At 43.1% G+C, this 27,804-nt stretch overlaps 1 protein-coding gene across 6 annotated transcripts in view; it reads left to right on the top strand.

Annotated features, from left to right (window-relative positions):
• fbrsl1 (fibrosin-like 1) overlaps positions 1-27,804 on the top strand; it is a 301,951-nt gene that overhangs the window by 252,991 nt on the left and 21,156 nt on the right. For all 6 annotated transcript variants that reach the window (XM_088935494.1, XM_088935496.1, XM_088935493.1 and 3 more), the window contains exon 6: positions 3,771-3,819. In XM_088935494.1, the coding sequence (XP_088791620.1) occupies positions 3,771-3,819 (49 nt within the window). The remainder of the gene's footprint in view (positions 1-3,770; positions 3,820-27,804) is intronic.

Genomic DNA, 27,804 nt, shown 5'->3' with positions numbered 1-27,804 from the left:
CAGACGTCCTCAAAGGTCGGCCTTCCTGTGGCCTTGTCCAGGGGCCACTGCTTCCAGCAATGTGGCTTGAATTTCCTCCGTTTTTTCCAAGCAGTTTTACCCCCCCCCCCCCCCTCCTCCTCTGGAAAAACTGGCCTTTGGTCTTTCCTTCTTTTTTGTTTGCGAGCCCTTCGACAGTGGAGTGCAAAGAATTTGTTATACATGACCTCTGCACACTAACATCTCGGCTGGAGAGATTACGAGAAGATCATCCCTTTCAAAAAATGTAAGCTTGGACAGCACATACACATGTGTGTGAAGAACTGTGCAGCAGTGTGCGCTTAGCTTCCAAATACCGCATTGATTTGACGCCTGGCTCAGGGAATTGTTTTCCAAAACAGCTCACTATATAAAACGGCCCTGACTGTTAAGAGTGTCCTGTTTATAGGCAGTACAGTAGCATTTCACACTAACTATTTACACATTAAAGTTCATTTTGCATGTGCTCATACTAATATATTGAAAGTCCGTTGAATTTCTTGATAATCTTATACTATTGGATTGGCATTGATCCACAGGTCGGCTTTTCAGATGATAATGCCGTAGCAAACTGTTTCTGTCATATGCTAAACAGAGTCCTGTTGGTGCCATTTAAGTCACTCTGATTTATGGATTATATTTTTATGCCGTTGTCGGATTTAATGACCATTATGCAGATTTCAGAAGTCCACAAGAAGAACACTTCATTTTCATCTAATTTTTTGGTTGATGTTGCTCTTATTCTTAATTCTGCTGTTTGCAGCAATCATCCCTTTCATTGAATTATTGTAGCGATGTGTGAGATTGCAGGTGACAGCTGATTTAGCAGGCGTTATGGACAGGGAGACCGTGAGGATGATGCTGTAGCCTGTAATAGATCTGAGTGGAACCTAGCTTGAAACTTAGTTCTGCCCCCAGTTCACACCCACTGACATGATCCCACACCTCAGCAAGACCTCAGTGACGAGGCAAAATGCAGAATTGTCTTTCGTAAAGCAATCCCGAAAAGGGCGCTTTCAGAGAGAAGCCTGTACAGCGAGAGAGATTTCATGGCAAGTGAAGGATGGGGAAAGTGTGTGGAGGTGAAAGCTGGGGGGAATCAAAAGCATTTTGTAGGAAACTAAAATAAGTGCCAGGGTTTGCTTTCGGTGTTTGGAGCTGTTCAATCCAGCTTGATAGATGTTTGTGAACTGCGAGCTGCGCTCTGCACATGCTGTGATTTTTTTTTTTCCTCCTTTGTACAAAATGCATGCATTTGGAGCAGCCTGGAGCTGAACAAACCCAACTGCTGAAACATATGCTCAGGTTTGCCGGGTTTCATAATAGCCTGCAGATTTCCTCAGTAGGTGGGAATAGGCGGGGAACAGGATTTGCATAGGTTTGAAGTGTAGCTGCCACATGGAAAGACCAATAGATATTGTCATCTGTGTGGCAGCTTTTTTTCGAGGTAAATAGCTGCCAAACAAAAAAAAAATGTTTCAAACTGCTCTGTGTGGTATAGCAGTGCATTTAAAAATTGAAATTTGTGCTTGGTATCCCGTATGGTAGCCAGACCTCAATTGGCACCTATGAAACAATCCATCGCTACTGTTTTGTTAAGATGTGTTGCCTTTAAAAGTGGGCATTGAATCTAGAAGGCTTTGTATCTAACGTGGTCTGGTGCAAGTGCTCATTAAATATTTTGCTTGGCGGTCGGTACAAGCTTTGGCCGGTTTTGGGAAAGGAAGGTGGATTTTGCTCGCTCGGTGGTATTTGATTAAGCCCATACACCTGTGGCGGCAATGTTTTTTTCGTTTTCAAAAGCACAGCTCGGAAGAAATATGGAAGGCCACGTGGTCGGGGTGTAAACAGCTGTTTTCAAGGGGACTGCTGTGTGCTGTTCTGTACAGACACGATGTGTTCATGGGCTGCTTCAGGTCCTTGTGTTCTGCAGGCTGCCAGGAAGGCAGGGCAGCATCTGAAGGTGCATGTGCTGGGTTATTAAGCGAGTTCAGCCAATGAACAGGCTGTAGGAATCTTGGTACCAATCAAGTGCAAAATCGAAGGGACCCACACAGGAAATAACAGATGTTACCAATAATTAAAGCAGACAAAGAATGCACAGTTTTGTCACAGGAAATTATATTTCCAACACTTGGAGATCGTAGATAAAATAGAGAGGGGTTTCTTTTCTGCTATAGTGATACAATCTGCAGTGTAAATGAGTTATGATATTGGCCATATGGTTCAAATGAAGAGGGATTGTTCATCAGGCTCTCATAAATCAGCCAGATCTTTCCAGAAGTACAGAAGATCGTTTCCACAAGAGGTCGAAGGGGGAATACTGTTCTGCACATCAGGCGGAATGTGGACAGAATCTTACCGATATTTTAGCCTGTCGTTTAGCCATTTCCAAGTGACATTTTCTCTGTTTGGTTGTGTCTTTTGCTCCTCTGCAAAAGAGGATTTCCCTAGCGAAGACTTCACTCTGAGAACAGCAGGAAAATGCAGTGAAGTTGATTTAGGTTTTGAATGCTCAGGTGGCAGCTCAGAGGAGGAGGTCAGGACAGGGTCTGCCAAAGGGAAGAGAGACTTGTGATGAGGGACAGTAAAGTCTTCAGCGTTCACCGGCTCTACCTTTCCTCTTTCCTTTGACGGCTCTGTTCAACCTGCCTGCCTGCTTGCTGCCTTTCAGAGGGTTTTCTGTAGCACAACATTGCCCCCTACTGGAAGCTACACCACAGGTGGAGGGGAATCATGAGAAGATGCTACAAGGTGTTGGCGGATAGGGGATTTTTATGCAGCCCAGAAACAAAAAGAGACTCGTGATCATCAAAAGCAGTTCTGCGGGTAAATTAGTTCAGCTAGTAGTAACATGCATCTGATCAGATCATTTATTTTTTCTGGGGGTGGGGTGGGGGACTTGTTGTTGTGTCTCTTGCTCTGGATGTGTGGAGAGATTGTATCTCACAGGTGTGGAAGAAAGGAAAGCACAAGGGGCCAAAAGCATAGTAGTAACTAGTGCAACCTGTGTAAATCCTCCTGGAAATTTACTCAGGCATGTCTTAAAAGAGGGCTTCTTCTCTATGCTTTTGTTGTTTCGTGTGGAAGGTTTAATTTCAGGTTTCACAGCAGCAGCAGTTGTGAGAGAAGTCAAGTCACGAGTGTAACTCTGATGTTCACATGGCTTCTGAGCTGCCTTCCTCCCAGCTCCTTTGACTCATTTAAGATAATCAGGCGTCCACCCTGGGCAGCACAGATGGTATGGTAGTTATCGCTGCCGCAGCGCAGCTCTTTGGTCTTGGCTTTGATTCTGGTGTGGGGTACCAGCTGTGTGGAGTTTGCATGGTCTCCCCGGGTCTGCTTGAATTTTCATTGGGTTTCCTTCCCAGCTCCGTGAGGCCTGGTGGTGCGGTGGTACACATGGTGTTTTGTGTGAGGTATCATCATGTCTTGCACCCTTTGTTTCTGGGAGAGACTCTGCACTACTGCAACCCTCACCAGTAGTAAACAAACATCTTTCTAAAATGTCTGCATGGACAGTTTGTAATTCTTATGAAAGAGGATATTTTGCTAATGAAATGGAATTCATCATCTTTTCTCTATTTAATATTAGCATGTAGGCCTTACCAGTAATTCTGTTGAGCAGAATGTAACATTGTTCTTTACTCTTTAATTTGTATTGTGTCTGACTTCTAAATAGGGGCAAAAAGTCTCTTGTGTTGTTTAAATGTATTAACGTCATTTCTTTTTGTTGTTTTTTTTTCTCCCAGGCATCAGATGTAGGATCAGAGAAGCTGTTCTCCCCCACAGCAAGTAAAGGTAGGACTGGTGACTTTTGTTTCATAGACTTCCTGCTTTTGCGCTAACAACAGACGTTTTGTCAGTTAACCCCCAGTTCTTAAAGTCCTGGTCGGTCCCTGGTCTGTTTTCTCGGGTGTGTTCTGTATCAGTAGAGAGCACATGCTGACTACACATGCTTCTGACCTTCAAAAGTATCAACCGCCTGGACCAATCTCCTGTGATACCTTATCTTTCTAAAAGGATAGCCTTGGCAAAATCTCTCCACAACGAGAGGGTCCATTTTACATGTTGGTCGCATTCTGGTTCTACAAAACAAACGCCTGAGCACCGTGGCTCAGCATGGATGAAAAAGGCAGTTGTGTTTCCTAGTCTGCTTTGGACATGTTTTTTTTTTTAATTCTGTGCTGTTGGTGTAGCACACAGGGTCTCTTAATGAAAATCTGTTTGAGCTGCACTCCTAAGCTTTCTAATGTAGATTACGCATTGATCAGCCAGAGGGAAAGAAGACCTCTCGTTAATTGACAAGAGCAACATTTCACCTGAGGCTGTAAGAGCTAGGAGAGCCAGGTGGTGATGTGTTAGGGACAGGCAGCCCACCGATTTGCTTTGAGGTCCAGCGAAAAAGTTGTGACCGAACACAGCTCCTGTGCTCTGCTATTCGTCTGTTTGAGCAAACGGGGAGTGAGGCTTTATTTGTGTGTCCCTGATGAAAGCATGCTGTTCACATTGCTGTCCCCACAGGGCTAAGGAATGAAGCACATTAATAATAAATGATGCAGTGCAAAGGCTATTTGTTTAAAGTGGGACCATTTTCGAAGCAAGGAGAAAATGTTTGCTACCCAGCTGGGAAAGATTAGCAGCTACACTTGTGTATGAATCACAGAAGGGTGGGGGTGGGGCAGAGGGGAGATATTTCATTTCTAATGCCTGTACAGTGCAATATATTAGTTCCCTTTGGATGTTTCTGATGAGTGGAATTAAATAAGTCTTGTATTTTGTAATCCCAGCTGTGGCCTTGTGATCTCACTGGCAAGTAGACCCGTTCTTTGAAAAGAGGTTGAAATCTCTCTTGGGTTTAACTGCAAAAACACATCCAAACAGCTAAGTGGGGAAACAACTATTTTAGTCTCTAGCACGCTATGCAACACCAATTTCCTTTAACAAAAGTTTTTGTTTTCCTGAGGCGTCCAGTTGACTTGTTACCGTTGATTAGAAAGGTGCAAAGTTCACTCTTAATGTAAATCGATTATCTTCCATGTAAAACCTTGAGATTTGTATTGGTGTGCACTGGTAGATGTCTTTGCAACTTTTAAGTGGGAAATAAAGCATGACCTTTTTTTTAAAAGGGTACATTAGGAACATTATCATGTCAGTAACGTGTGGCTTTTTGTAAATCTAAGGCAAGCTTGTTGAAGAACCCAAAGCTATTCCTATTAACATCCTTAATGTCTTGGAGATGTCAAATAAATTGCACCCTCTCAGGAGGTTGTTGGTATAAATGTGTTGCCCACAATTGTCTCCTTCTTGGGAAAGTAAGAATTTCTCACGCCATAACTCTAAACACACATCCAAAACGCCTTTTGTTTCATTCCTTATTTGAAAAGCCACCTGACTCTTAATTATTCATTGGGTCCATTAAAGGTAATGTAAAAAATCAGTAATACGCAGCTGTGATTTTAGCCTTTCTCTGACAAGGGAGAATTCAGTCACCATTTTCATTACTGTTCAGCTATATCACCCTGCAGCTCCCTACTGGTAACCCAGTGAAGCTCAGCAGGTGTGAGCCTGGTCAGTACCTGGATAGGAGACATCCTGGGAAAGCTAAGGCTGCTGCTGGAAGAGGTGTTAGTAGGGCCAGCAGGGGGCGCTCACCTTGCGGTCTGTGTGGGTCCTAATGCCCCAGTGTAGTGACGTGGGACACTGTACTGTAAAAAAAGGTGCCATACTTCGGATGAGATGTAAAACCGAGGTCCTGACTCTCTGTGGTCATTAAAAATCTCAGGGTGTTTCTCTAAAAGAATAGGGATGTTACCCCAGCATCCTGGCCAAAATTCCCATTGGCCCTTACTAATCATGGCCTCCTAATAATCCTCATCTATGAATTGGCTTCATTATTCTGTTCTCCTCCCCACTGAGAGCTGGTGTGTGGGGGGTGTACTGGCGCACTGTGGCTGCCATCACATCATCCAGGTGGCGCTACACAATGGTGGTGATGGAGGGGATCCCCATTACCTATAAAGAGCTTTAAGTGGAGTGTCCAGAAAAGTGCTATATAAGTATAAGGAATTATTATTATCAATACAGCTGATGTTTCTAATATGACTGACTTCTATTACATGATTGTAAGAGTCCAACTCACCATGGTTTGTTTTTTGTTTTCTTGAAGCAATTACAGGTAAAATAAGTGTGTAACTACATGAAAGTGACTCCAGTCAGTACTACCCTGTAATTGTATGGCATAGCAGCATGTCATTTTCAACAAATGCAATAACAGGATGTATGGGTAATTAACTTCTTACAACCATGTAATTACATCAGTACCTACCATGACTAATGGCAGTTACTTACCTGAAATCCAGAAACAAAACATCATTCTTTATAGCATTGTGTAATGGACAAAAGAGCTTGGCTAGGTAAGCAAAATATTTTCTGTGAACTCCCTGTGAAGTTACGCCACTCTCCCAGTCTGATGCAGAAAAGTTAATGCAGTCTTTTCCAGACATGATTATTGTAATGCAGTGCTTGCTGGTGTGTCCAGACATGTTGTTAAATTGAGGCATGTACTGAGCACAACTGCTTGTAATTGAACCAAGACTAAAATGATGTATCACCTGTTTTAACTTCTTTGCATTGGCTCTATATGGGTTTTAGATGCTGATCATCTTTAAGACTCTGAATGTTTTTGGTGTTTCAGTGAACTGTTGTCTCACTATATGCTTAAATGCCTTTTGTTCTCTGGCTTTCACTCAGTTCAATGCTCCAATTATTGAGAAATCCTCTTATATGATTGTTTCATTGTATGGCGCCTTGAGATGATATTCCATGGAAGGCACTGCATAAAATTATTATCATTATTAGGGTTATGTTGCAGTAATGTGGCCATGCTCAGTATAGAAGGTTAAAAAAACAGATTCTGCTTTCAGTCCTATCTGTTCAGAGCAATTCAAAGCAAATTATCCAGACATATGACTCTCTTGAAATACCTGGAGGTTTTCAGTGCTTATTAAGAATACTGCTACACTAGAGAAAAGTGGGGGTTTTGGGGAACACTTTCTATAAAACACTCCAAAAATCAGTAATTATCCTTGTTTCTGGGCAAACTCTCCTGTGGCAGGTCTACCAGAGGCAATTGAAAGTCCCCACACGTGAAAGAGAGGTACAGGATTTGGATAATTCCTAGCATTTTGTTAACAGGAGCTATGTTGCTTTGGTGGAGGAGTGGATCGTTTTTTGCATTTGAAAAATGAGCTGAGAAGAATATTAAATGTGTCCATCCTTTCGATAACATTCAGCCCTTACTGGCTTTTTCTTAATTAAAACTCCATATTCCCAGATTGTGTTTTCTGTAATTTGCTGTAGTATAAAATGCCACTTTCACTACAACAATTTTTTTTAAATACTGTAACTGCATATTTATGGCTAATTTGTGTTCCACTCAACTTGCTTAATTGATCTGTCCCTTATAAGAACTGTCGTTGAGGGTTTTTAAAAGAAAGATGGAGGTTATTAAGCTGTTTTGCATACCAGTGATATGTCTCCCAATTAAAATAAAAAGAAAGCAGAAAGTATGATCTGGTGTAGCTAACAGCAAAGCTGGGGTAATTATAGATAAATCACCTGGACTCCTTTTTAAAGTCAGACAGCATAACCTCGGGTTCGGTCTTTCCTGGAGTTTGTATAAATAGCTTCTTTGATTGGAATCTGAGGCTCCAACAACCCTTTCAGCTTCAGCTGGCTGTGTTCATTAAAGTCTGTGGAATCTGACCTCAGTGCATGGGTGAAATGTTTCCTCTGATTAGGTAAGAAAGTCAGTACTGTACCAGGGAAAGGTTATCTAGCTGCTTTAAAGCTGGTGTGATTTGCCATGCTGTTGGAAACCTTGGGATCATTTTCACCTAAAGAAACATTGCAGTCCACTGCACTACGTCTTTAACTGGACACATGCTGAAGGACGCCGGGCTTTCACAGTGAGCTCTTTGATTTTCCTGATGAACGCTGGGGGAAAGATGCAATGCAGGAGCTGAAGGATTGGTTTTGTTTCATTCTTTTAGTCCTCTTGGAAACCTTTACTGCTGTCGATCATAATGTCCAGAGGGGCTTGAGTGTCCAGGTTAAAGGAAAGAGCCTACAGCAGCACACACAAAGGCTCAGTTGTCTCTAACAGCGTGCAGTAAGTGGCGTTGGGATTCCAGGAAAAGCGACGTGTGAATTTCAATTTGAAAACGGCAAAAAAACGATTTGTCACTTAACAAAGGTGGAGGCCATAGTTACCATGACATGCTTGGTAGCACGTGGATGTATAATGTCGGACAAGATATATTGAGGAGAATGCATCTTGCTGTGTTCAAGGAAACATTCGCAATATTTGATGGAAGCCAGTCTTGACTCTCCATTCTCGTCAGGGGGTCCAAAAGAGAGTAAGCTATTTTATGTAACTGGTTTGCGAGGCTAGCCCAGTGGCGTCTTGGGATAGGAAAGAAAGATTGCAGAAAACCCATTTTTGAAGTGGATTTGTGGCCTTGTAATCCTGATTAATTTTGACCCGTTGTGCTCATTTTAAACAGCGCATTACAGCGAGCAGGAAGGCTGCAAGCTAGGGGCGAAACGAGGAGCTTAGCAGCTTTGCGAGGCTTAGCAGCAGATGGCATTTTAAGCCGGACTTAATAAATTGTTTCCATTAAACTTACCGGCCCACACATGCCGGATTAGACCAGGGGAACAAAGAATGCAGGACAGTGAAAACAAAAAAAAACCACTACTACTACTAAAAGCAGTAATATTGCATTTAACTGGTTCTGTTTCACAAAAGCTGGGGCGTGACCTGGTGATTTTGCTTTGCAGTCAAAGCAAGGGAACAATGGGAGTTTTCAAATGTTTGTTTAAGCACGCTACATTTTGTTGAATAGGTGCAAGTACCCCTAAAAGGTGCTGGTTTTCGTATCGTAATTTTTTTAGATTTTTGATTTGTGTGGTTGCTTTTCTCTGCTGCAAAAAAAAAAACATTCCTGACACGTGGGTACTGTAAATCTGCATCCTGCACTGCCTGTGCATGCTGACTGACGGGCATACTGTTCAGGTCACAGAGCGTGCTGCCGGAAAACGCAGACGTTGGATCCAATCTGCAGTGAACTCGTGGCATCAACCTGTCCTTTCATTATTAGCAAGACAATATGGTGTCCATGCTGGAACCTCCAATCAGACTTCTGAAACTCAGAGATTGCAATCTGGGAGATGCTGGATTTATTCTCCCTGCCCCCCTTATTGGCATTTGCTTCGTGTCAATAAAATGACATGTGTTTAACAGGCTTCCTGTTGGCCTTTGCCTTCAGGAAACAATGCTGTAATGCCTCCTGCATAAACATAGTGAATGTAAGCAATCCTACATGAGGGCATGTTAAATGCACTGCCCTCCTCCAGCTAGAGTATTGTGGTCAGTGGCTAACCTCCAGTGCTGTTGTGTTTGTGGCCTTTAGGACATTAAATAATGAATAGAGTTTGACCTCTTGACCAGCTAATCAGATTTACTGTTGCTGAATTCTGTAAATGCAGAATAGCTGACAGGGGAGCATGTGTAAGAAGAACACACTGGGCTTTTATGCAGCAAGATTAAAGCAGCTCTCCATTTCTGCTTCAACATCAACAACAGTTTGGCACTGTGGAATTTGAAACAAAGAGAAGCGAACCTTATTTGTGGAGATACTTCTTTATGGTGCTGAAAGCCGTGTGGACAACAAGACAATGTTTTTACAGTCGCAGTAAATTCTGCGCCAAAGCCTGTTTGTTTTCTCAATAGAATTTAAATTTTAAACAGCCGCAAATCCTTTCAGAATGCAGCCCTTAATTTCTTTCTTATAGACGAGCTATGTTCTGAGCCCTTAAAGAACTTTGCAGATTGTCCAAACAAAGGAATTGAGTATGGTATTATTAATCCCTCGGTTATTATTGTTTGTGTCCAACGTTGTTGCAGCAGATTTCAAGATTTATTAATTTTTCCAATGGCGGAAAAAAAATGTGCTTATAAAATGTAGTGTTATTAATGTTGTTTTATTGATAGTACTAATTCTGTTTGTGCAAGCTTTCTTGTCAGTAAAATGAAAATAAAGAGAAGGAGCACTGCAGAGATGAGACACGTGTTTAATTATTAATTGAGCCATTACTGACAAAGATTGCATTTTTGATTTAAGACAGGAAGCTGACTTCAGGGAGAGAAAAAGCAATTACAGAAATCCCAGCCTGCACTGCCACTGCCCCTCAAAGCACTATGAGCAAGCAAAAAGCACACCCTGTTAACCAGCTTCTTTCATAAATTATTTTAATTCCCCTTCAATATTTATGCCGTTTTAAATTACATTCCGTTGAGTTCTCCTAATCTGTTTATAGTCCATGGCTGATGTGCTGGTGAAGAGTACAGCTGTGGCTCCTTCTCTGCTCCCTGTGCGGGTTGGTCTCGGACAAAACCAGTCCTTGGTTTGGGTTGGACTTAGGGCTCCAGGTTCCATTCACTTGCCACATGTGTGCGACATGTTTTAGACCATATTTAAGGGTTGTTAATGTTCAAAAATGGAAGAAGTTCAATCGTTGCACATGCATCAGAGTCTGCCTTACACTCTAGTGTGGGACAGAGAGTGAAACTTGGCGTGCCCCTGCCATCAGGGCTGGCATTGCAGGAGTTGTGTTCATCCTTTGTCACCTCCATTACGTTTGCGACAGTGATTCATCTGTAAAACTCTTTCACCAGGCAAGAATATTTCAATGCGTTTCACAAGCCATACATAGAACTGAACAAAGCTGCATCAGGAAACTGTTTCTTGCATTACATATGTTTTGTAAAGTGCCATCATAATCAAAATTCCTTATCTCTGGTACCCTGTTGGATCAGCATGAAAATACTGCAAGACAGTTTTTTCATTTGTTGACGGGTGAGCTTGTTGATGTCAAAACAATGCTGGACAGCTCAGGGAATAAATGCAGAGCATGTCTTGAGGGCTTTAACTGTTGCTTTTGTTTACATGTACGTTATTTTATCCTCCTGTGAGGGAATAAAATGATCTATGTAATGATGAACACAGCCCAGTGTAACGGTCGCTGTGAAATGTCAGTGCTATTGTAGTATTAAAGGGAGGCCAGAAAACGTTGAAAGAAAGGAGGAAACACAGCAGTGGACCAGAACTTGTTCCATTTGTGCAAAAAAAGGTTGTTTCCTTTGTGGTAATATTTATGTACCTTGAAAATATCTCAGATGAAATGAACTGCTTTTGCACTGAAGGATATGATCTCTGTTTCATCTCGGCACCTTAACAGCATTTACAGTACATCTAGTTTTAATTTGCAACAGGGTAACTAGGAGAGTAGCTAAGCGAAGGCCAAGTTGGTTGCATCATTAATAACTACAATGTGAATTTACCATCACAGGGAAGCGATTTCCTCCCTAGTGTCCTTCTGCAGTGTGATAATGCGATCGGTGTTGTGCAGTCTAGTATTTATCTGGTTGACCCCATCTAGATGAGCATGGCAGCAAACCCACAGAAATCGGGTGGGAGAGTTCCGCGGCAGGACAGTGCTGTCGACCCCCGCCCATGACCTGCGGCTGCTGTCGCGAACGCCAGGGAATTTGAGGTTCCCTCGTGGTGCCATGAGTAGCGAGTCCTATGCACAGCATGTTCATTGATCGGCTATAGATCTTGTGTTTAGGACCAGGGGCTGAGCTGTGTTAAGGGAAGCAATTTCCCACAAGTCACATGCACCCTCTTACCCAGTGGTGGCCCCATTATCGGGAGCGTGGCGCTCCTTCCCGGACTGGAGAGGAGAAATGGCCGGTAGGATGCCGGCTGTGAGGCTGATTAGCGACCAGCGTGCTCCCGCACAACTCCCGATCGATCAGAGTTATGAGTGGTAATGGCTTATTCACCACACTTATCTTACTGCCCTGGAAAATGCTGCTGATTGATTTCTGTTTAAAGTTCACTTTGGCAGTTACAGAAATGTTATTTTTCTCTAGGTTTCCCTTTGATTGTGCTGTGTGCATAAAAAAAACATGGTCTCAATCTGTAAGAAAATACATTTGGTGTTGTCTGTAGCTGTAAAAAGTGCTGAAAAGAGACGTGATTTGTTCCAGATCATAATTCCTTATAAGCATTATATAATTTCCTTCTGTAATGTGTAATTAAGAAAATAACAGTTTAAATTTAAAATATAATTCCAGTTTTCAAATAAAGGGAAAACTGCTGGTATGCATGATTGTAGCTTCACATTTGCAGTCCAGAGTCTGTCTGAATCAGGGTTAAAAACCCTGTGATTTATAAGCCTCTGGTGTTTTGACAATGTAATCTCTTTCCTTTTTAAAGATGCTGAAGAAGTTGTTTCCTTTCCACTTTGCCACAGCTGCTTGGGGATAACATTAAGAAACTTCAGTGATCTCACAAAGAGCACATAAACTTTTTACCTCTGACTGTTAGGTGTTTCGCTGTCAGTGTTGATGTTGCCTAGAGGAACCTGAGCTAAGAGATGTGCTTCTTCCCCCCATAGTTTTCATAATTCTTGTTTGTGATTCACACCTGTCTCGCAGTTCACGTGTTAATTCCCCACAGCAGCAGGGCTGTGAGGATCACAGCAAGTCAGATGTGTTGTTACTCTCGATGTGACCCCACCTGCTACTGTCTTGCACCTTGACTCATGTTTCCTGTTTGTTAACTTGGCACTGATGGTGGGTGGAGATAAGGTATCAGCCCTGCATTTTGAGAAATCCACTACAAACTATTGAATTATCTATTCATTGCACATAAAAGGGAATAATGCAATTCAGAAGTTTTTTTTAATGTTCCAACATAATATCAGAACGTAATGCCGGCATTTGATCGATCCACAATTCTTGTCCGGCTCGTAAACCTTTTCATAAACTTATCAGCCTCTGCTAAATGGCTGGGTAGCTTGTTCCAAGCTCTTTGATCCTTTGTGTAAAGTTGTACAGTGAAGCGCCTTCCGTTCTCCATTTTAATTGTGTGTTTCCACTTTCTTTAGTTTCCATTTGTGTCCACTGATTTAGTGTGGGCCCGAGAAGTAAGGTTAGACAAATTACTTTTAATAAAGTGATGCACTTGGGTGGCCGCCCGCTTGATATCTTGAAAAAGATGATTGGGATACTTAATTGATGATGCCTCAGGGGTCATCATTTTCTACTAAACCCACTGAACCCAAGGTCCATACAACTGAAGTGATTCTTAACCTTTGCCTCACTCATACCTGATGTGTGATCAGAGGCTTGTGGGCTCAGGAAGCAACTCGGAGAGATTATTCTACTCCGTTTTAACAGAGCTGTAGAGGTCCCCCCTCCCCCAGCTTGTTGAGGGTCTGTGCAGGGGGCTGCTGATATCAGAACCAGTACTGACTGACTGGCCTTTCAGGACTGATGAAGAATTGACTTGGGGTTCTTGGATTTGAACCTCACATCATCCGGGACTGGTTTGGAACCACAATGGAGGACCTCAATTTTGCCCTCTCTTGTGAGGAACAACTAAGGTTGCTGCTGGAAGAGGTGTTAGTAGGGCCAGCAGGGGGCGCTCACCCTGTGGTCTGTGTGGGTCCTAATGCCCCAGTATAGTGACGGGGACACTATACTGTAAACAGGCGCCGTCCTTCGAATGAGACGTAAAACTGGGGTCCAGACTCTCTGTGGTCATTAAAAATCCCAGGGCGTTTCTCGAAAAGAGTAGGGGTGTAACCCCGGCGTCCTGGCCAAATTTCCCATTGGCCTTTACCAATCATGGCCTCCTAATAATCCCCCTCTATGAATTGGCTTCATTACTCTGCTCTCCTCCCCACTAATAGCTGGTGTGTGGTGAGTGTTCTGGCGCACTATGGCTGCCGTCGCATCACCCAGGTGGGGGCTGCACATTGGTGGTGGTGGAGGGGAGTCCCCATTATCTGTAAAGCGCTTTGAGTGGAGTGTCCAGAAAAGCGCTATATAAGTGTAAGCAATTATTATTATTAATTAACTGTGGCTCCTTTCCTTTCCAGGTGTTTAACAAATCGCAGCCCCAGCATCAGGAAATATCCTAGAGAGGGGAATTCATTTTTTCAGCAATGTGACCAACCGTTACTGTGTGCATTCATTGTGTTCCAAATGATAATGTAACTTCCTTTTACTGTTTTTTAGGATCTGTATATTATTTTGGGTTTGTATTGGGATTAAGACTGATTTTATTAAATGTTTCCTATATCCAGAGCCAAGGATATTTGCACATAAAGCTGTTCTGTCCAGTGATTAAGCCAGATGGTTAGCAATCGTGGCCAAACATTCAGCCTAGTTATTGTACAATCACTGGCAAGAAAATGAGCTATAAGCAAGTTGATTATTACAAATATGCATGTAATAGATTTATTGCTTTTGAAACAATACCCTCGAGCTTTCAAAAAAAATCTAAAGCCCAAAGTCAAATGCAATGATACAATTGCCATCCATAAACAGAAAGCAGGAGGCGTGTTACAGTACAGTTGCGTGTTACATTTTCGTGTAAGTCTGAAATTTCTTTCATGGCATGCAAGACTTTTTCCAAAAATATTTTTCGATACAGGTTACTTTTTGGTTCTCCATCCCTTGAGATGACAAGAAAACATCAAGTGCTATTTTCTCAGTGCATAGTATATTAAGCCACAGGTGTCTTTTAGAAAAAGAGTGCTGAGTAAAAGGGCCTAGGTTCTATTCTTGTTGTGTTACTTGTATTGGGTAGCCTGTGTTTTCAGTTTGTATTTACAATATTGATACCTGCACTGCTTACTCATTTTCTACAGTGTTACACTCAGTTTCTCTGATGGTTTTTTACTTGCTCTTCAGATAGGCTGTTGTATATTCATGATTTTTATACTTTAAGCGTGTGGTAAGATTAATAATGTGCCATGCATTAATGGTGGTTAAATTGTCATTAGAAACAGAATTCTCTTCTAAATTTAACTAGTTATAGATCATTAATTGCACTATGGTTTGCTTAACAGACAAGGCGTAATAGGGTCAGACACAGCCTTATGTAGAATAATTAACATGCACAGTGTGGGTTCATATTAATCAAATAGTCATCTGTTTCCCTGTTGTTTTTGGCTGCTTGCATCTGGACTTTGCAGAATTCCCTGGCTAGGAATGAGGGCAAGTCTTAAATGGGTTTGCACTTTAATGCTGCGTTTTGTGGAAAGCTTGAAAAGGGAAGCTGTTTTTCTCAGACAGCAGAAGAAGGTATTGCTCTCCCTTGATTGGCATTTGTTTTTAATGGACACTGACCAAGAAAGTGAGGGCGCCACCTCACCTGCAGGGCCTGCAGGTTTGTCCTCTGGGAAGACCTTTCCAAAGAGTTATTGTACGCTACGTTAGCGCAGTCTCTCTCCATGATCCTGGAAGCAGAAGGGAGAAACTCCATTACAGTGAATGAGAGACTTTGCTGGTGAAGAAGAATTGCATCCGTGTTCTGACACTGCTGTCTCGCTGGACTCTGGGGCTTGTAAACATTTTGATTTTCGGTGTGTCAGAAGTTTTGACAAAAGTGCTTTGCAGCTAGTAATAAATCCAAATTCCAGATGTAATGAAATGGTGTTGGCAGTTTTCAGTGAAATTATGAGGCTTTGAAGATGTTTGGCAAAAGGAGCAGTTTCCAGTAATGGGAGTCCACATCTTCTGAGTGAACACACTTGTCTAAAGGCAGTTGTGTGGAGAGTTGTGACTCTATGAATGACTTGAATTAGATTTCCCCACATCTAATGCTTAGTTTCATGACAGTGTAATTTTTTTTAGGGATGCCTTAAAATGAGTGCCCTTTTGCTCTTGGTAAGAAACAATACTCTTGAGCTTTAAAAGAGTCAATAAGTCATTAGGTTTTTGTTCTTCAAAAGGTGGAATAATCCAAAGCAGCTATCTGATCAAAAATGGAGCATCATGCATGCCACATCCTCACCAATTCCACTTCTATGCCTGAAGAGTGGCATAGAAGATCACAAGCTGAGCAAGTTGCATCATGGTATCTGCAACACAAAGCAGTAATCTGGAAAAAGTGCAACATCTCTTTCAAGAAAGTTTCGGCTCTCCTGGAGTCTGTTCGTCGGATCACTGCAAAGAGAGGGTTTATTTGGCACAGTCTTATTTCTGATTGCTCAGGGCAACTCAAAGGCTTCAGACATGGCATGCTGTTTTGGAAAAGAATAACGCTTGTGGCTTATGTTTAGGTCATAAATTGGCTTCCCTTGCAGTCAAGGATGATGGTCTTTCGTGATGGTCTTATCTGTGGGTTTGGAGATGGCCAAAGACACCAACTTGGCATTGAAGCGCTCTTGCAGTTTGGACTTGTTTCTGAGAAGAACGAACAGTTGGGGTTGTTTGACAGCAAGCTCAACAGACTAGACAAGCTGTTTCTTCCTTTTCCTGCTGACGTTGAATCAAGATCCTCTTCCATCTGAGGCAGTCCTAGACAACGGTCTCCCACCAGTCCTGCGTGTTGGCCTTGAGGACTTCACTGCCATCGTCATGAGTGTGTTAGACTTGGGACTGATTCTGTTGGTTGGCACAGACACCTATGAAAGAAAACGAGAATCCTGCTTTCCAGAAAACACCGTGCCTTCAGCTTGCATAGATAGGCAGGATCTTATGAATATCAAGGTTCTGCTATGCTGTTTTGCCTGTGTCTCTGCCTTATTAAAATGCAGTCTGGTATTTCCAGATACATCTTTAAAATGACAAATGATTTAAAAATCTTTTGTCATATTCTTGTCCGTCTCCAGAGGCTCATTACATCCTCAGGGATTGATTTGGTCTGCTTTTTTAATTTAATGTTAATTGCACAGGACAGTAAACATACCACAGCTTTAAGCTGTTTACGGTAACAGGTCAAGCCAAGATGAAAGAGCTGTTGGATTGTTTTTTAAATCGCTAGCAAAAAAAGCATCAATTCAGGAATTACAACACTGAAAGTCTGTTTCCTTTAAAAAGAAAGCACAGCATATTCACACATTTAATTATTTTTTGACAGCATGCTCAACTTTGAAGTGTGAAGACCGCATTGTGGAACATTCATGGTTTTCTCCTTCTGTTAGAAAATATAAACATGGTTTGATAGAGGACAAAGGTTTTTGTTTTTTTTCTCCCAATATTTGGCACAAACCAAGCGAAACAATTACTGTTTAGAGTGACATATGGAGAAATAGGAAAAATGCAGTCAGGTTAAAAAATATAATTATCAGGGAAAATTTGGTGGGTCTTTAAACAGAAATGCAGCGTGGTGTAGAAACTGTTCTTATTATTTAGTTCTTATTATATAAAGATGATTTTTGTGTGTCATTTTGGAACAAAAGACTGAGCTAAACGCCTAATTTAACAGTCTTTCTTTTTCTGATTTTTTTTGCCACAAGGCAATTTAAGGTTTGGAGGTTGGCGATGATTGTTTGATCTACAGTTAATGGAAGGCTGCTCTGAAGAGGCTAGGAAAACGCAGAAGCTACACTAGACACACAAGAAAACAATGATGTTCTGTTGATCTTGCAGCAGGTGCATTTAAAGGAAAAGCACTCGGATATAATATTTAGAGGAGATGAACCATCTGTGTCTCCTTTCAAAACCATTCGCAAAAAAATCTAACAAGCGCGGCACTCTAACACGCGCGTTTACACAACGCGGAGAGCCGCTCTCTGGAGGTCTGTAAGTGAATTTATTCAGCAGGCAGAGAAATGAGAGAAGAATAACAGTTCTTTCCTCGTTTCATCAGTGGCTCAAAGCACGTTTACTTCTGTGGCCATTAGAGAGTGATGTATTACATAGTTCTGTATATTTTCCGTGGATAAAATAAGGCTTTTGCTGAGGGTATAAATGTTACATCAGTTCTGCCATTTATTCTGCATTATTTAAAAAATCTTTGGCAAAAAGGGTGAAGTGATTTATAGGCAGTTTAGGCATTATTGATAAATAAAAAGCAAATGATAACAGAGCAGATTAGTGCAAGGTATGACCCTTATAGATGTCTATGCTGATAGAGGGTTAAAATGTAGATTGTCCATGTCCAATGAAAAACACATTTCCTAACATACAAGAAAAATAAATGAAAAACACAATGAATCATGCAATATAACACCATCTTCTGTGAGCACGGTACTCTGCAGGGAGTCTTTCTCTTCTTTATAGTACAGACGGGAGCTCTGAAACCCATGGCCTTTTTTCACATGCAATCCTAAAATCCAAATTAAATTGAAAGGGAACTGCAATGCTATTTTTATATTTCGTGGGTTAGAAAGAGTCAGCATTGATGAGTGCATTTCAAACCCCAATGAACGTAAAATGTACACAGTACTTTACATCACATAATATCTGAAATTTCCAGGTATGTGCAGTGCCTTATTCTGCGATTCAGAGCGAGGCAACACAACTTCTGGTGAGGTGAAGCGTCCCTATTACATTATAAGCAAGCAGGCTTGTGAATACATTTCTTTTAATCCAATAGATATATCGCTCTTGACTTCGAGACAGTTTTGCCAGCAAATACTACTCTGCATGTAGATCACTTGGGAACAGTTTTTCAGTGAAATGTCTGCTCTGCAACCTGTGCTTATTCGCTCCTACATCACATTACATTAGTCATTACAGTGACTAGTGAGCAGGAAGGGACGCTTCATGTCAGAATTTGCACGAACTCTCGACAACATGGAGACTAAACAGTACTTTTACAGAGTTCACAATTTTGAGATAAATTCAGAATTTGTTCTTCAAGTACATTAAGTCGCCTAAGTTAGGTGGGTTGATCTTTTGATTTAAGCAAAGCCCAATAGCTCTGTTACAGTGATTGTTCCTGTCCTTTTTCAGAATCCATGACTGACAGCTTTATCATTTATAGCCAGATTTTGTCCACACAGAAAAACAGCAAGTTAGTCTGTTTTAAGACTTAACGGCAGATTGGATCTGTGGTTCTCTTGTAATTCCACCTTTGCTGGGCTTAGCATTTGCTTGAATCTGAATAGGGATAGTGGTCATTTGTGTCGTTACTCTGTCAACAGGACATGTTTTTTTACTGCATGTAATATTAGAAGCTTCAGAGAACAGAAGTGCAAGATGTGTTGTGCAAAGTTGCTTCCGTTGTGGGACGGCGTGGATAATTTTTGCATCAAACCTTTTGACGGTCTCTTCAGAGGTCGAGTTTACATGACGGTAGTGAGCAAGCCTGCGGAGCTATCGAAATGGACACTGCGCCTGTTGGTGGAGGGGGGTGCATTCTGTAGAGACAGGAAATGAGACCAGACAGGGCCTTCTGGCAGGAGGCGAACATGAGTGTCCCTTGGGGTCAGGAGATGAACCCGTCTTCATTTGTTTTCATGACATGACTTGATGCCCTCCCTTCATTTCTTTCCCCCTCTCTCCCTTTTCTCTTTCCTCTTAACATCTTTCTCCCTTGCCATCTCTCTCTCACGCTTTGTCTCTGTATCTCTTTATCTGCTCACTCTACCTAAGTGGCTTCCAATAGCTTGCCCTAATCATGGATGATGGATGGGGCACAGAAAAGCCCTGAAAACCTTTGGTCGTCCAATGCAGTCCGACTGGCCTCTGTTTTTTTTTTTCCCACCCCTCCTCAACAGACTCTGTAGCCTTCCAGATGGGCAGAGTCTGTGTGTCGTGGCTTCTGGTGAAGTGCTTGAATCAGCTCAAGGTGATACACCCCTGTGCGCCCCACTGCGTTGTATGAAACGAGTCCTGCTGGTGAGATTGGAAACAGAAAGAGCAGAGATTGAGTTTTCTTTCCCTGCATTAGGCACTGGACTCTTTTACATCAGATGTCCACTCTGTCAAACTCGACTTAAGATGAGATCAATCTCCATTACCCAGCCAGCAACCCAGAAACCCTTCCCTTTTTCCTGAATCTGCGTTCACCACTGTGCGCTGTGAGTTTCACCACTGGCTTTGTAAACAGGCTCGCCTTTAAATCGACTTGCACTGAATTTTTAACATCCCTTTCTTCCTGGGAAACGCTCACAGGATCAGCCTGTAGACTCGCATAAAGGGTAAATAGCTGCAAGGAACAGTTTAGCAGCTGTAGTGCTTTGGAACTGAGAGATTGCTTCCCGACTGTCTGTTTTGATAGCATTGCTGTGTTTGCATGCTGGGCTGCTTGTTTCCCTCTTTCTGGTGGCGACACCTCAGTAGATAGCTTCACTGCGGAGGCGAGTGTAAGCTGAGGAAACATCACTTTGGTTTGCCTGGAGAACATTATCTTCTGGCGACATAGCCACATAGAGTTGACACTAGAGCTCCTTTGCTTTGGAATGAACTCAAAACAGTCGCCGGCCTCAGCTGTGTACAGTAATACTCAGTGGATTTGTTTCTTTAATTGCTGAATTAATGGTTGAGCTGGGTAGCATAGCTCTTTGTGGACTGTAGTTGTCAGCTAGGCTCCTCTTGATTGAAAAGACAAAAGGCCCCCCTTTTCCCCATTTTTGTTCAAATATAATTGATAATACAAAATTAAAATCTAGACATCTTGAATAATCCTATACAAATACACAATGTAAGTCAGAAACAGTTTTCAAAAGGATTATCACATCAAGGTTTTTGTAAAAACAAAAGCTTATATGGCATAAGGTCCTGTTTGTAATGAACTAATTTCTGCTCCCTGAAGTGGTAGGGGCCACCATTTTGATCTAATTGTAGGTTTTTTTTTTCTAACAAGAAAATGATTACTCACTTTTCAGCCTCCCTCTGAGAAATGTGCAGTGATTAGGCCAGTAGTTTGTACAGAGCATGTGGAAACAGTTTATTGTGAAGGCGACTGATTGAAGCCTCTGAGGCCTGCATTATTGATTGTTGAACAGCAAGGAGAGGGAAATGGGAGACGGGGAGGGTTCAGTTCAGAGACCTGCGTTTATGCTTTAATTGGAGCAATTAATAACTGTACCCCTGAGTGCAGGGTTGAGAATCAATAGGAGATTCAACATGTGAAATAAATACTCACCCTTTCCTTCCGCGACACAGCTTGGATCTCGTTAGCCAGGCGCACTTGACTTATTTGAAACAGCAGGGCAGCTATTTGTCAAATCCGCAGTGTATGTCGATACTGAAGTTTATTTACTTTGCAGCAGCCTTCTGCAATTTGCAAAAGTCCCGTGACATTTTTTTTTCCACCTCAGTGTCTTTTGCAACATGAATGGACAGGCCAGTTTTCCTACCTTGGAAACCCTGCAGCATGAAAGATCCTCCGGCTTTTCTGAGGTCATGTTTGAGAAAGCCCTCCTCTCTCTCTCTTTACAGCTTCCCTGTCCTGCAAAACGTGCACATTTTCCACAGTTCGTCTTGTTTCTTCTTGAAGGTGTTCAAGCAGGCAGCTGCAAAGGGACAAGTAAAGGTTAATAATTCCACAATGAAAAGCAGAAACGAGAAAAACACTTTGGCTGTTGAGCCTTCTTCTGCCATCTTTGGAGAAGTTGTTTCTTCTTTTCAACATGGATTAACCTTTGCTTATTCTTTTGTTTCTTTTTGTGTTATTCTTTTCTGTGCTTGCAGCAGTAAAAATGAGATTTTCGCAGACAATACACTCAGTAACATGGTTTCTGCTATAATTTGATCCCCATTGATGGTGGAATTAGCTGTTGTTTCTTCACTTTTCAGTTCTTTCTCATGCAGCACCTCACATGACCTGCAAATGACAGACATCTCTCCCATTCTGAGCTTCTGCATCTCACAAAGACCTTTGTATACATTAAAAACCAAGTCACATCTTCCACCGGTAAATACAGTAAGATTTTGTAAAGGGAAAATACTTGAAAGATAATCTAAGTGCAAATATTTAGACAGTTCTCCCTTTGATTGTTTTTAACAGCGCAGAACACAGGTTTCAAAACATTTGATACAGTTCAGTCAAAGCAGACAGGCTGTTGTGTTCTTAGTGGTTTTGTTTTTGGAAATGTGCAAACAGACCGCAGAGTTCTGAAATTCATGGTACTGAAACAATTCAAGAGATTGAAGGAAAATGGAAAGGTCCTGGGAGTTCACAAAGGCATGCCATTTCAACCGAAGAATGACTTTTCATTAGCTTTAACTGTTGAAAGACGGATGTAAAAGCATTTACTGTCATGCAGGCATGCGGGCAAGAGGTACAGGCCTGTGCCTGAAAGGACACGATGAAATACCTTTATTTACATTACAGCTAAAACAAATTGTATCTTAAAAACAATTTGTTTTAGCACAAATTGAGCACAAAACAATTTTTTCCCCTATCGTGCTTTTTTTTGTCGAGTGGCTGTTGCGTTTTTGAAATGGCTCGTAAACCTTTGTGAAAACAGCCAGGGGGCCTTTTCGCGGACGCACTCCTGCCGGGGCCTGGGGGGGGAGGGGAGCATTGTGTAAATTGTCAAGGCATCACCCAGCTAAACAACGCTGACAGGCCGCAAAAAAAATTGCCTGTATTGAACAGCGTGGTGCCCTGCAGAGACAGGTGACTTGAAGGTGTGTGCATGCTGCCGCCACGTCCTGAATGCTCGAGGACTAACGGGAGTGGGTTATTGGAAGTGGCGTGTGTAGTCTTCAGTCTTCCAGCTAATTGGCGCGTTGCCTCCCCCTCCTGCGATCAGTCAAGACAGCTGCTGCCATCGGCGTTCGGGTCCGATGGGCGAGACAGGCAACGCTAATGAGCAAGATGACAGGACTGGCGCTCATTGCATGCGGCTGATTGCAACATGGTGGCCGAATATCTGCGAAGGATTCTGAAAGATTTCCATCAGGTTAGCGGAGTGCTTGCCACTGCCCAGCTGGTCCCACGTGACGGTAGAGTGTTTAGTGGCTGCAGTGGGGTGACTTGGTGGCTTGCCATAGTACAGAAAACAGTGACATGGGTCAGGAGTTGGGCCATTGGGGTGGCCTGTCTTGGTGCATAGGTGGCGAGACAGTGATTGAAAATTGATCAGGTGTTACCGGGCCTCACCGTGCAAGAGTCTTCTTAATGGAGCTGCAGGATCAAGCAGATTCTGGGTTCGCTCACTCCTAAATGAAGTTCGTTGGACAAAAAGAGGCCTCAAGAATGAGAGACGTGAGGTACCACTCATGGAAGTGCGTTGGGGGGGAAAAGAACTCTGCAGACCCGACACAACTTAGCAATTGCCAGAAGGCGATTCCAAGAAGCAAAGAATGATCTGCAAAATGTGCTCGTGCGCCTTTGACGAAAGAGAGAGCCGAGCGCTGTGGGCACACAGACTCGGCTCAGATTAGTGCTGTCAGTAGGGGCACCCCTAGTTAAGCCCGCTGATTGGAACCAGCGCTCCCTCAGTCAACAAGCCCTCATGCTGTGAAAGAGGATGGCATATGTCATGCGTGCCATATGGATGGAGTTAGGATTCAGGCCTGACATGAGGAGACATGGATTCGCACCAAGAAAATCTGCCAAATTTCCAAAATGAACATTAGGCGCTCAAAATTTGTGTGTAGGCTTTGACAATAAATGTGTTACTGCTTTACACTTGTGTGCATTCTGTTGCCATCCAGTACCGTTGTCAGCTGTGGTGGAAATAACTAATTAAAATACGCCAGCTGTCCCTACTTTATAAATATCCTGGCACTCCTTCCTGTCCATTACCCACATCCCCACTTACACTCCACTGCGCAGTTGAAAGGGAAGTTGTTATGCGAGCCTTTGTTTTTATTTTCAATTTCCAGGGAAATTTTATCACAAGGTTAGCAGTCTCGAGGGTCTTGCTCACCGCAGTCATAAATATTACGGCACAACTTCTTGAGTTGTGCGAAGTTTACATTGTGACACCAGTGCCTGCAAGATCAAAGGATACCAATGTTCCAGTGTGTTTCCTGTCTTTGGGGAGACCTTTTCTGCCCCCGTTTCCTTGTTGCTGGCTTATTAACAGGTATTTGTTGCTGTAATAACAGGCTGTGCCACATTTGAGAGACTAATCTAAACGAGCTGCTCAGTGGATGTAAATTTACCTTCCCTTGAACTCATACAGATGGAATCCAGCTAGGCCCTTTACATAAAATTTCATAACAAGGCCTTACAGGCCCTGATAAAGGTGTGCATTTCCATAACGGTGGAATCCAGGAGGACGGTATCGGCTGAAGGGATCTTAATAACTTTGCTGTTTGGAATTCCACACGGCCTTGAGCCAACGATGGAAGGAGCACCGTGTTGATTAAAGGGAAAGCTGCTCGTGTCACGCAAGGTCAAGATGGAAAGTTAGAGCCGCGCTCAGTGCCGTCTGTAAGATGTCTCGGTCCGAGCCATTCTCTTCGACGGCGCTCTTGTTTTAAAATTTTGACAAGGTGGTGATGTTGAAAACCCACGATGTTTGCCTTGCAAATGACAAAAGAGCCCTGCAGCGTTAGGCTGCACGGCCCTACAGTGGGAGAAGCCCTGGGGCCTTTGGAGAATTTACATTCCAAATGCTGATGCCTAATTCCTAAACCTGATTTGCGTGTTGTTTGCTTTGGGAAGTGCAGTGGAAATGCCGACTAGATAAACACTTCAGCTTCTCCTTTTCGCGTGTACAGTATGCGCAGAACAACAACGTGCAGGATTTCTTTTTAATTGCGTGGGGGCCTCCGCGTGCCGCAGGAGTGAAATCCCTTTTGCTCGAAAAGGAGCTTCTGCATCTCGAACACGATCTGAACTCGGGAGCTCCCCGCCATTCGTTTTTCCAGCCCGACGTCGTGTGCCGAGAGATATCTGTGGTCGACCAAAGCCGTGGGAAGTTCAGAGTCGAGAGGCTACAGCAAGGACATCTGTTTGTGGAGTGCTAACGTGGCGGAGGAGAAATTGGATCGTCTTCCCCCTAAAGTTATCTCCCGCGCTGCTATCGGCCGCTCACCTCCTGTCTGCAGTTTGTCATCGTCCTGTGGTTCAAGAGAGACGCAGCACTCCAGCTGTTGCTGAGGGATGACCCTGCATTATAAATCAGGTCAGAGCCGCAGGATATCAAATACCCCGTGATGGACAGCTGAGGAGAGACAGAAGGATCGAGGGGGTCACCCGTCAGAACTTCAGTCACCCCAGAGAAGAATGGCACAGCCTCTTGCTGCTGATCAGCTGGCTGTGATCCGTCCGAGCCATCTTCCAGAGTATTGGACAAGCAGCCTCGCACAAAGAAAAAGTCACTGCTTCTCCAAGGCTGCCGTAGTGAGAATTCTTATTGACACTAAATTCCTCGAGTTGATTCTTGTTGTTGCTTAGTGTTATCTAGCGGAGTCTTTTAGCAATGAAAGTTTTAATGCGCCGTAGATAGCCAGTAAAAATAGATTGATCACAGTATAATTGAAGAGTCTGGATGTTAATAGAGAAATGACGTTAATGGAGACGGGGGAATTTTACTCAGTTCAACAGTTTCTGCTACACAATTCAATTTCACAACTGAAAAATTCTCAGTTTGCTTGTTATTAGTAAAAAAGGTTTCAGTTTCTCTTTTGCTTCTCCAGCACCCGTCGGATTCTAATCGGTGAAGACCCCCCTTTTTGGTAACTATGGGAAAATCTTGAATCTTGAATTGGGTCCAGAGTTTTAATGAGGGAGGAAAGAGGCTGACACCATCATTCGCTGCCTCCATTAAATCCCATTAAAATCATCGTCAGGGTAGCCTACACCTCCCTGTGGCCTTTTCTCGCTGCGTATTACAGTCCCGGTCGCCTTGTGGCCAGACTCCAACAGGACAACTTGAAATACCGCGAGTCCAGTCAGCCTGGTTTCCATGGTAGCATCAGTCAAGGGCATCATTTAGTCTGAAGCCTGCTTCTTTTATGCTAAGAGCTGAGACCTGTACTGAAAATACTAAAAAAGCCGGGCGTCGCATTGGGTAGGCCAGTGTTTCCTAAACAGGACTCATCTGTGGTTCTCAAAAGCTCTCCTCGCAGGAATTATTTGTAGCTCGTTAACCTGAAAAAAAAAAACGTATTTCTTTCCCTTCTTCTTGGGGTTCGAATCCCTGAAAGATTAAGCGGAGCATAATAAGCCTTGTTGGGAATTCCATTAAGAGGTCTGCATTTAACTCGCTCTGGCTTCAAGCTGCTTGTAGGAAAGGAGGGGAGTGCTCATTTGTTACTCATTCAGGCTCTGCCTTTGGAGATTTTTAATTGAGGCTCTGTTAAGCCGTCTGGAATTCGGGTTGTATTAAGTGTGCAGATTAGAGCTGCTGAATGTGCCGTTCTCTCTCTCCCACTCTTTTCTTCTGAAGACTCAAAGCTGTTAGCAGTTGAGTGAGCCGAGCCAATTGCACAGCTTCCAGAAGGGGTGTACTGATTGCTCAAAATCACCCCGGTTTCTAATTCAAGCGATTAATCCAGTCAGCTGATTTTTCCAGCTATAATGAAAACCCAGTGCAGCCTTTTGTACGATTAAGTCTATAAATGTTCAAAGACACACTTTCTCAACAAAACACTTTGTTGTCATTGAGGATAATTGTTTGGAGTTATAAAGATTTGCTCCGGTTTTAATTCTAATGCATTAAGAACCTGGCAAGAAGTAACATTTCTGTTAGGCATAGGCTATTTTTTTGCCTTTGCAGTGGTCTCTAGTCTACTTTAATAATAATTCCTTACACTTTTATAGCTCTTTCTGGACACTCCACTCAAAGCGCTTTACAGGTAATGGGGTCTCCCCTCCACCACCACCAGTGTGCAGCCCCACCTGGATGATGTGACTGCAGCCAGAGTGCGCCAGTACGCTCCCCACACACTGGCTCTTAGTGGGGAGGAGAGCAGAGTGACGGAGCCAGTTCAGAGATGGGGATTATTAGGAGGCCATGATTAGTAAAGACCAGTGGGAAATTTGTCCAGGACACTGGGGTAATACCCCTACTCTTTTTGAGAAACGCTGTGGGATTTTTAATGACCACACAGAGTCAGGACCTCCATTTTACGTCTCATCTGAAGGACGATGCCTTTTTAACAGTATAATGTACCCCATCACACTACTGGGGCATTAGAACCCACACAGCGCTCCCTACTGGTCCAACTAAGACCCCTTACAGCTGCAACCCTTAGCTTTCCCAGGAGTCTCCCATCCAGGTACTGGCCAGGCTCACACCTTCTGAGCTTCAGTGGGCTGCGGGTTATGAGTTGAGGGGTGATGTACTGTAGCAGGCTGTGGTGTCACGGGCCATCTATTGCTTTAAAGCCACTGCTGATACAGTCAGTTATGAATTCTTGTTCTTAAAGGGCTTTTGCTGCCCCACTTCTTCCCTTTTGAAAACTGAGGCGTACAGATTTCAGGCGGTCAGTGACACCGGAGCCTGCGAGCGAAGACTGAGGTAGTGGAAGGACTTGAAAGGAGTTAAATACCAGACTCCGACTCCTCGACTGCAGCCAAGTCACCTGTTTCCTGGAAGTGCCTGGAGACGCCACGGGCAGGGAGAACGTGGGGAAGGGCATGATAAGGGGCCGCGATCTCTTTTCACAGCACAATTGAAACATAATTATTTCATGCCAGATTGTGTGCTCAGCAATGCCCTGAATAGGGGAGGCATTTAACTTTAATTAGGTGTGATTTATTCATACTGACTGGATCGCTCGCTGAAATTGGATCATCTGATTATAGTCAAGCATGAAAATGACCTGATTAAACACTTCATAAAATCGAGAAAAGAGGGGGAAAAAGCCCAGGGTAGATAGTGTGAGCCAGTGATGTGGCTCATAGGGTTGGTGTGCATTGAATTAAGGAGACAGGGCTTCTGGTTGGGCCAGTTCTCCGTCTCGCATCCAGTACATGTCATTACCGTGCTGTCCAGAGAAATTCTCTGCCAAAAAGCACGGCCAAGCAGTAGAAGCTGGGTGATCTGAGATGGATTTTG

This window comes from Atractosteus spatula, chromosome 17 (genome assembly GCF_055471065.1).
Source record: "Atractosteus spatula isolate fAtrSpa1 chromosome 17, fAtrSpa1.hap1, whole genome shotgun sequence".
Classification (NCBI taxonomy): domain Eukaryota; kingdom Metazoa; phylum Chordata; class Actinopteri; order Semionotiformes; family Lepisosteidae; genus Atractosteus; species Atractosteus spatula.
This window is presented reverse-complemented; position numbering and strand designations above follow the sequence as displayed.